The sequence below is a fragment of the Sitodiplosis mosellana genome, unplaced genomic scaffold (genome assembly GCF_009176505.1).
Source record: "Sitodiplosis mosellana isolate CC-2019 unplaced genomic scaffold, AAFC_SMos_1.0 Smas_scaffold_15, whole genome shotgun sequence".
NCBI lineage: Eukaryota > Metazoa > Arthropoda > Insecta > Diptera > Cecidomyiidae > Sitodiplosis > Sitodiplosis mosellana.
The window spans coordinates 571,538-581,928 of NW_022595257.1; the positions used below are offsets into that span (position 1 = coordinate 571,538).

Genomic DNA, 10,391 nt, shown 5'->3' on the forward strand with positions numbered 1-10,391 from the left:
ATTGAAAACGACACAGCTCAGCACATTAATCAGCGCGTGACATTGTTTCATAGTTCTGTACTCTTCACTCTCATACACTTCTCTCATCTCATAGCATGAGACTCATGCTGTATGTGCTCAGCGCGGTGATTAGTTTCAATTTGATAAGTTTGACAACTGTGTTCGTGATGTTTTGCTTGTCAATGTAACGCACACGAACCCGACCGCATTGTGCATATGACAGTCAGAGTGGACGACACTCAAAAGTGGTTTGTACATGTATTGATTTCTCTTTCAATTGATACGCGTGCAAATGTATGGGTAATTTGATAAAGTTTCATCGCAAATAAAAACGACCGCACTGTTTATTCAACGTACGGTTGTCAAAAGTTTCGCAACATCAATTTTGATTCAGTTTTGTAAAGTTTGGAATTTCTTTTTTGGTGTGAAAAATGGCAAATGTACCGAAGATTCTCATGAACAACGGATTGTTCATGCCCGGTTTTGGATTGGGAACATTCGAGGTGAGCATTGAATTAAGTTATTTTCGTTATTTAGTTTTCGATGGACAGAAAATTACAGAGAATTGGTCGTACTTTTGTATCAATCGATTCCAGCTGTCAATTTGTATGGAAATAATGAGCAAGCCGAGGATTTGACTTCATTTGCCGGTGTTTTTTCAATGTTTTACGTCAAGTAGAAAATAAGTGCTTGAATGTAGTCAAACTTTTCAAATAAAAACTGTTTTTATCAACGAATGTTTGGAAAGTGATTGGTTGAACGAATGTACGATGGAATGTTATTATCAATAGACTGACAGTCGTCAGTCATCAGTTGTCAGTGTCGACCTATCGACTCGACACTTCAGAAATAGATCAATTTTGTCGGGCACTTGAAATGATAATTTTTTGATCAAATTAATCGAATGATTCGATTCAAATTATTCTCCACTTCAATTGGAGTATTCTGAGAATCGATTCAAAGTTTCAAGTGATCCATTTTGATGGGTCTGCTCTAAGAAAATATCACCGATTGACGATTGTATATTCATTGCATTTGTTCGACCTTTGTTGTATACATAAAAGATCCAAATTTAATGAAAATACACGATTTCGTACGCACCAAATAACTTACGTCAACAAAACAAACGAATGTTTTAGTTTTACATTCCAAAAATTTGTTATCGTCCATTATCAATTCGTTTTCTATCTTCAAATATACGGTGAATATTAATATTGATAATAAATTTCGTGCATACCGATTTCAGTCATTTGGTTTAGCCGGTAGAGCCACTAAGCATGCGATTGACGTTGGTTATCGTCACTTTGACACAGCCCGATTGTACGCGAACGAAGTGGAGGTTGGACAAGCCATTCAGGAGAAGATCAAAGAAGGTGTTGTGAAACGTGAAGAAATTTTTATTGTCACCAAATTATGGAACACCGACCATGAGCCGGAAAAGGTTGAAAAAGCAGCCCGTCAAAGCTGTGAGAAACTTGGATTGGGCTACATTGATCTGTATTTGATGCACTATCCAGTGGCTTTCAAAGAACGCACTCCGTTTGAGGACTGGCCGTTGAATCCAGATGGCACATTTGAACATGTGTAAGTATTTTGGGAGCTGTTTCAAGACAAAAATTGTACTGTTTGAAACTCACACTTTGAATTAACTTATTGTTTTGGAACACTTTGAGTCTAGTTTCATTCAGTAATTTCATAAAACAAGACTGTTAGACTCGAGAGTCAATTGTCCGAGGAAAAATATCGCAGTTTTTTCTTCATTTTTTGTTTTTTTTCTTTCTTTTTTTTCATTTTGTTTTCATTCTTAATTCTCATCACATGAAAAAATCTCATTACCCAAAAAAGCGATGTCGATTATATTGACACATGGAAGGCAATGGAGAAACTGGTTGACTTGGGCATCGTCAAAAGTATTGGCATTTCAAACTTCAACAGTCAGCAAATAGATCGTTTGTTGGCCAACTGTCGCATCAAGCCCGTAAATAATCAGGTAATGAATCGTTTCGGGCAATTTGACTTTTTTCATCATTAGAAAATTAAAACTACATCATTTTCTGATGAACGTTAGACTTTTATATAAATAAAAATTTGATTCAATGTCCTTAAACGTCACCATATGTTTTCAAGAAAAATGTCAAGAAATCGATTTTATTCAAAAAATTTATTAGTTCAATGAAAAATCTAAAAATAACTCTTATTTCATCACTCATTCGTCTTGTTAGATCGAGGCTTCTCCACAAATCAATCAAAAGAAGCTGATAAAATTCTGTCAAGAGCGTGACATCATTGTGACAGCATACTGTCCATTGGGTCGACCGATTCCAGCTGAAAAGAAGCCTTCGTTTTTGTATGATGACAAATTGACTGCTATCGCGAAGAAGTACAACAAAACTGTTCCACAAGTCGTTTTCCGTTATTTGGTAAGCAAAATAGATCGAATTGGCTTTTTAATCTCGATTTTGTTGCTATTTTTTCCCTTTTTTTTAAATATCAGAGTTGTTATCACTTACTCAGAAGTGAGGGCCCAGCATATTTTTCACTTTTCTCTTAACCAATTTTTTGATTACACATTGTAATCAAAACATGAGTTGTTCGCAATTTAATCCCAATGATTTAAATTCTATTCACAGATCGATATCGGAAGCGTTCCAATCCCAAAATCAGTGACACCTAAGCGAATCGAAGAAAACATCGACGTCTTCGATTTCAAACTCAGCACCGATGAGATCAAGTACATTGATACATTCAACACCGGCGAACGCGTGATACATTTCACCGAATCACGTCACGACAAACACTTTCCATTCAACATCGAATTCTAATGTTTGGATATCGAGTTCGACAGGAAGTTTTCCAAAACATTCAAATTTAATTTTTTTTTATCGAAAAGTCAAATTTGGGCTTAAAAAAAAGAAATAATGAAAAAATGAGAACAAAACTGTATTAAAGATCACCTTATCACATTTTGCACTGTCACAACTGTTCAAAACATAGCATTGATACTCAAATTACGTAATAAATTGATTAAATTATGCAATGAATTTAACGTAGTTGATTAAAACAACAACAATACTAATCTTGGTTGAATGAATTCGCATTTTTTTCAAACAATAACATATCAGCTTTGAGAATTCTAATTAAAACGACCTTTTTTGTGGAACATGTCATCTGACGTCATCGTTCAATTTAAATTTCAATTGAAGTTTATGTCATGACAAAAGCTCGAAATACAGATTTACGGGCAATAACATATTATTAACTATACTTAATAACATAATAATAACGGCGGTATATTTGGTCCAACATAACATAATAATAACGGCCAATATGTTTATTAACATATCGACATATTATCTTAAACATGAAACTTTTTTTTGCGATTTTTTTGGTCGTTATTAAGATAATATGTTATTATTATGTCAAATCTTTAATAACGTTATTAAGATAAAAAAAATCCCAACATAACATAATAATAAATATGTCGGGCAATAACATATTAATAACATATCGAAAATGTAAATCTGTAGCTCGAAACCCGAACAAGAGATGAACCTTGAATCTTGATGCGATGATTGTTGTGACTTTTTACTTCATTTTTTTCATGCTTAGATTCTGAGCATCAGAACGAATGGGAAATTGTCAGTGTAAAAAGGAGATCATGCAATAAGTTATAGCAATCACAAAAAGTACTGTCTCTTTCGTTAGTTCAATTACAAAGTTCCATCAAGAAAATGAAACCATATGATTCCCGGCACAAAAAAAAGTGTTCAACCGTCTTTTATACTTTGCCGCCTGATTTGCATGATTGTCGACACTGTGGCTCTCGTTCACTGCAGAGTTCACTCTTCCACGTGCTAAAGTGTTGACATAAACAAAAACGGCTGTTTTACATTTTGCGAAAGGCGTAACGAATCGGTAAAGAGCGAGAGAAGAAAAAAAATACACACGCTAAAACAGAATATTATATCTCTTCAGGCAGAATAGTGCGTTGGGCTCGGAACTCACTTTTATAGTGAGTTATATATAGTACAGTTGGTTCCTCGTGATGTGGAAATCAGTGTGTATTCATTGCTCACTATGATAATTGGAGGTGAATTTTAAGCGGAATAATTGATCGAATAAAACAGGAACGACCAAAAAAAGGCACTAAAACTCCATTGAGAATGAAGTAGTAATTATTGGCTAAATTGCCCACGTTTAACTTACTTAAATATTGACACAGTGCTCAATCAAACATACACATACATATGAGCTCAAGCGTAGGCTCACCAAAGCTGTAGAACACGTTCGGTTTATTGCACTGTTTATAGGCACGCTTGAAAATTCATCAGCCACACAACACTAAACATTTATTGTGTATAATTGAACGACATGTAAAATTGAAACGACAACAACGGCCGCGATCGAAGGTGAAAACGAGACAAAAAAAAACGCGCGCGTGAGCGCAAAAACAAAAATCGCATGTCACCGGTTAACTGTACACCGTGTGTGCCTGTGCATTGCAGTTAAATTGCATAAATTACAATGGCACTACGTAATCTGTCTTTCGTACGTTGCCCATTTTGAGGCGTTTGTCGAATGAACGCGATTCATTTTATGCATCGACAGCGGTTGTGTTGTTGTTGTTGTTGCTTTTATTGTTGTTACTGTTCGCTTTACAGTAACTCTATTGTATGACAACCATAATAATAAACCATAGCTATTAGCGCACTCGCTCAGATGATCGCATCAACATGCATAAATAAACACTTTTTGGTCAGCTGTTTGAAGTTAATTCACTATCTCAAACGACGTATACACCATTCAGTTTGTTTACAACCGAATTCGATGCTATTTACAGCATAAAAGTGCAAGCAATTCCACGAAACCAGAGTTTATAGCCCCGAAAAACAAAACGTATGGCATGTTGAATTCGGATAGTAAGAGAGTGACTTCCAACGAATTATGTATTAATAGACTTCCAAGAAATGTGTTAAAGTTCACGCTACCTAGTACTTTTGATGGAATTTTTATATGCGACACGGACCCGAGCTACATTTATTCAGGCAAAATACTCAAAAATACTTATCTCAAATTGTAAAGTCAAACACTTGAAAAGGCCAACGGAAAAACGCAGTCGAAAGGTCTTCGTCACATCTCCAAACCACTTGAACTCATAATATGAGTCTCGTATTTACTGCACGCGATAAAAATGACTATATTTCGAGCTAACCCTTTGATGTTTCGAAAACTTTTTCGTCTTTTAACGTTTTTTTTTTCATTCCATGGAGAAGTTCAAGCTGGGCTTAAAACAGGTTGGTTAGTTCTTATACTCTACCGAACGTAGGTTTCAGTTCATGAAATGCAGGAACTGACGAAAAATGTTAAAAAATGATGGAAAATTCATAGAAAATTTAAAAAAAACCAAAAATATCGAGAAGTAGGTTTTTTTCACTCTAAAAAAATTCGAATCCAACCCGACAGCCGACTAAAATCTTCCACCATTTTCCTACATGGGTTAAATAAATATTTAAATCTGAAACAATGAGAGGAAGACGAATGACGGGATTGCAGTGCGATCAATATGATTTCTCCTTGAGGCACCACTGGCTTCTAATTGCGATGCGGTGTTGATACTGGGTCATATATAATTTATTGAAATGAATTTTTTCTTACCGACAGCCTGCCTATTTCAATGACACACAATAATAATCGGAAGTTCAACGTATCCACTGACATTTTCAACACATGCAATTATAATAATAAAAACCGTTAAAAAGAAGTGCTAAAAAGGCAATCGAATGAAAAAAAAATTGAATGAATTAAATAGCCTTTCGAAAAATACAAAAGTTGAATAAAGCTGTGGGAGATCGATGATAATAATGATGACAAATTAAGTGGTGCGGTTAAATGAAGCTCTGTGCTAATTGCAAGAAATGTCACCTGTGACTTTGCATCGATAACATTTGATAAATGTTGCGCTATGGAAATGTACGTTTTTCTTATGATTTAGCTGAAATAATACGTTTGGACTCTAAATAAAGACCCTGTGCCTCTCATTGATAGACTCTCAGTGTCTGTAGATTGTAGTATAGTCAATGTTTTGAGTTTGAGAGCTTGGATGGATTGGATTCTGAGCTCAAACTCAGCTCTTTGCCTGAGCTAAAGACCTATAGCATCATTTGGTTCTGTAATCAAGAAGGTATCATTTATATTTCTATTGACCTTAATGTCTTCTAATGCTTTTAATGAACGACTACTTTGAAGGCACTCATGAATTACTCGACCATACTCTAATTACAACATCAATCTATTCATTGCAACTATAACAAAAGCGCAAGCTGAACTGAAGCGGTGGCCGCTGTCTAAACTCCGAGTCTCGAGTCAAGTAACATTCAATTAAAAATGTCTTCATTTGAATAAATCCAAATCAAATTGACAAACTTATAAATTCTGCAAATAATCCAAAGCAAAATTGCCAATCAAACAGCAACATAAATATTCCGAGACACACACACACACGCCAACAACAACGAAGTAGAAAAAAAAACGAGTGTGCGCCACAAGAATATCCTTAACCTAATTAACATAGAACATGCATATTAAAAAAAAACCAGCCTCTTTTACCTCGCGATGGATTTCGATTTCGTTTGTGTGTTGACTGGTTTATTTTTTGTTTCTCTTCGATGCCGTTTCATTATAATCTATTAGCAATTTTACAATATATAATTTAATTTATTAATGTGTTTTGAGACACGGCCGAATGCTGTGCAGATTTTCCATGCCTGCGCTATATGCATCCCAATATATGTAGTGACACACAATGAACGCAAACGACACACGAAAGAGCCTACATTTATTGTTGAAACGAACATATTATTAAATTAGCACTATTCATTTTTCATCCATCTCGAGCGCGCTTTTGTCTCAAGTCTGTCGAATGCTGGCGAATCCATAAAACGTCAACTCTGTGCGCAACACGTGTAAGAACTATTATATTGCGCGCGAGTACACACACAGCACTTGATGTAGAGTAGAGACGAAAAAAAAAACACATGAAACATGAATAACTTGATGGTTGGGAGAGGCCATTACCAATTCGTTCACGCTTGCGACGGAATAGATATATGTGTATATAAAACAAAACCAATTGATGTCTATTGGCATTGTGCACAGTGCATACAACCGCATTAAATTCACTCTCAGTGCAAGAATTACAGCCAAAAAAAAAACCATGCGATATTGCGGCCCACAGTGTTTCAGAGTGAACCAGTCGAGGCATATTGCATGCATCACATTAATTTGCTTTTTAGCAACGATAACAGTAACGACTGAATAACAACAGCGAGAAAAAAATGCCCATTGAATTTGAAAATCAGACAGCCAATTCAAATTGCGTCATACAGCACACGCTCGATGGTTTGAAAACTCGAATTTTGAGTATCAAAATGAGGATTTGCATTGATTTCGGGGGCGCTGGTTCATTAGTCCGTGCGAAATTTCTCCGCGTATTTTTTGGAGCTGAAAGTGGATTTCATTGCATTTGTGACGGTCAGAATCCGACCAGTGGTCGTTGACAACCAATGGTCAGTGACCATTAGATGGACTTGGATATGTAATTGAACGTATTTATGGGCGAATAGAGTCAAGATCATCAATTTTTGATTCGAATATTTTTGATGGTTTTTAAATTTCCTCATGTGTTTTTCCTCACAATAAATAGAAGACTTCTATTTAAAGGAGGCCCCTCTAGTTATGCTACTGATAGAAGCTGATTTGCATGCGAAAGACGAACTCAAGTAATCAGAGTCTAGTTAAACTCTATGCATAGATTTGATTTTCATATTTGATCCAAAGAAATGGAAGAAAAATCCGGTCAAGATCGTGAGTCTCATCACACTTTTAAATGAGTTCGATCGAAAAAATTGATCACAATTAGCGATAGACGTGACGGTCGAGTCAATGCTTCTCTCTGTTCTATAGATTGGCTATTCGTTCTGGTTCCGTTTTTTCAACAATCTGTTCATGTGATGCACTTCATTCCGTTGCTGCCAATTGAGCAAAGAGTACTGTGCGAAGCGTCGTTCGTATACCTACTCAATATATTGAGTGGAAGAGTACTTGTAACTCATTTCGATGCATTGGTCACAAAACGAATTAACGAAATATATTGGAAGCGAATCAAAGTGACTGTAGAGCGTAATGCGCACTGCGCATGTGCATGGGATTGCATAAAGTAAGATTGACATCTTTTTTTTCCGTTCGTTCGGTTGTTCGTTCGAATGAATAAATGCAAAAGTGCATCGAATCGTGGGTCAGGGGTAAAAATGAAGCGAAAAAAATGCGGCCGTTCGACCAACTTCAAAATGCAAATGAATTACGGGCATTCTTCGCCTGAACACTTCTAATGGCTTGACAATTACATCGTGTTTTTGAATCTATAACGACACTTAGTCTCACTGCAACGTAGAAAAAAAAACGAAATCTCCGAACCACACAAAAATATAAGACTGCGCCAGAGCCGCGACGTGCGCACATAAGAAGTGAAATATCGCTGTTGCAGCGCACATGTGTTTTGTATGTTTTGTACAACATCGGGTCTTGTTGAACATTTAACTGCGCGAGCGAGCGCGAGTCGCACATTTTGTTTGTTTACCTTTTTTCTGTTGGTGCCGTTTTTTTTCGTTTCTACTTTTCTTTGTGTTTTTTTTATTATATTACTTTATTACCTGCATTTGCTGTTTTGTTGCAACAGATTTGTGTGGCGATTCACATTGAGCATGCAAGATATAACCGTGTGTATACGTATGCACCATTATCATCGCGTTAGCCTTGATCTAAAAATAACGTGGAAATAAATAAAATGTCTTCAACTAATAACAACCGCAGCTCAATATTAGAAACAAATATGTTTCGCGGTCTTTGTTGCTCTAACACGATTATTGGCTTCACCTATAATCAGCGCATTTGCATCGCATGAAATGCAGGCATACAAAACACGACGCAACAGCTGTTTTAAATTGAAATTTGAATACGGTTTTTTTTTCGCTGTTCGTTTCGTTCGCACTTCATATCATATCGGCATTGATGCATTTTGTTTGCAATAAAACGGTGATTAATCGACAAAAACACCAAGCCACATCATTATTCATTTATTTTGATAGTTGACTGGTTTTCGATCTCGATATTGCTGCGCGCTGCATCGTTTGGCTCTTCATTTAAATTCAAACATTTAGCATCGAATCACGACTTTTAGTCTAACATCGGATGCATTGATAATCGTTGGTTGTATGTGTGTGTGTGTGTGTCACAGTGCTTAATGCTCACACAGTGATTTTTTTTTCTCCATTGACCAAGATGTGCCACTGAACTTCGCATTATGCGATAATGATACACGATTTCAATTGTGCACATCGAATTGAACAATTGCATATTGACGTCGCTTTGATTTCGATTTCGCTCTGGCTTTGTTCGAACTTCTATTCTGTTCTAGACTTCTATTTCTAAAACGTTCTGTTCTACGCTTTATTCGGACTTGCAATTCGTTTTTTTACAAGTTGGTTTTTTTGCTTTCGTTTTGTTTTCCATTTCATTGCGACTGCACAATTCCGTTATGAGCTTCGTTCGTCGATTCCGTTTGGGCGTTAGATAAGAAATCGCAGCGCATATGCAAATCCATTTATATTAAATGACCGAGGCCAATAATCGCCATGCATTTTCGTCCAATGCATTTAGTTATAATTTAGAAACGGTTATCGGCGAGCAATGAATTTTAAATTGCGAACACAATTATTACCAAATGGAATGGAAGTGTCGTCGACGATAAAATCACACCTAAATGGTGGCGAACAATCAATTTGACTAGCCAAAATAGATACAATGTAATGGATTAATAAAATGTGTCTGCGACCGTTTTGTTTTTTTTTCATTAAAACAACCATTAAATCGGTGACAGAAATATTGATAAATTGGACGACTCGATGAACCAATTACAGCATTTCAAATTGTGAAAGACTAAATTGGTTGAGAAACAGAAATCGCTCAGAAATTACTGTTCAAAACTATTAATTCAGACAAAATTAGTATGTTTAGAATGAATAATTGAGATCGTCGACGAACAACAACAAAAAATTAAATACGAACCACTAAATTGAATACAAACCAAAAATTGAAAACGACTCAAAATGCTCGAAATCGAGTTAAAAAAAGGTGTGTGTGGGATGTTGCTACTAATAATACCGGTTTTTCTTCAGGCCATCATCAAGTAATGATTTTCAAAGAGTTGCCGTATTTGAAGCAAATCTATAAAATTACACTTAATCGCCTGAAATAGACTCATTTTTTTCTTTAAAAAATAAAAGCAGTTGGAACCGCGGTCAACCACTTTCGAAAGGTATGATTTACTTTTTTGA

At 35.8% G+C, this 10,391-nt stretch overlaps 2 protein-coding genes across 2 annotated transcripts in view; one reads left to right on the forward strand and one right to left on the reverse strand.

Annotated features, from left to right (window-relative positions):
- Positions 1 to 9,692, reverse strand: part of LOC129568028 (26S proteasome non-ATPase regulatory subunit 10-like) — a 38,880-nt gene extending 29,188 nt beyond the window's left edge. The window contains exon 1 of the mRNA XM_055445536.1: positions 8,709 to 9,692. The gene's annotated coding sequence lies outside the window, so the exon portion shown is untranslated. The remainder of the gene's footprint in view (positions 1 to 8,708) is intronic.
- On the forward strand, positions 289 to 3,087 carry LOC129568025 (aldo-keto reductase family 1 member B1-like). The gene is made up of 5 exons (XM_055445531.1): positions 289 to 503; positions 1,247 to 1,584; positions 1,846 to 1,990; positions 2,223 to 2,420; positions 2,631 to 3,087. The coding sequence occupies exons 1-5, from the start codon at positions 432 to 434 to the stop codon at positions 2,820 to 2,822; spliced, it is 945 nt and encodes a 314-aa protein (XP_055301506.1). The 5' UTR covers positions 289 to 431; the 3' UTR covers positions 2,823 to 3,087.
- Positions 9,693 to 10,391: the final 699 nt, after the last annotated feature.

Bases quoted from the DNA above. Each gene is read 5' to 3' on its own strand.
- LOC129568025 (XM_055445531.1), top strand. From the start codon at position 432: ATGGCAAATGTACCGAAGATTCTCATGAACAACGGATTGTTCATGCCC. The intron at 1,991-2,222 runs GTAATGAATCGT...TCGTCTTGTTAG, and splicing joins TCAAGCCCGTAAATAATCAG to ATCGAGGCTTCTCCACAAAT. The intron at 2,421-2,630 runs GTAAGCAAAATA...TTCTATTCACAG, and splicing joins AAGTCGTTTTCCGTTATTTG to ATCGATATCGGAAGCGTTCC.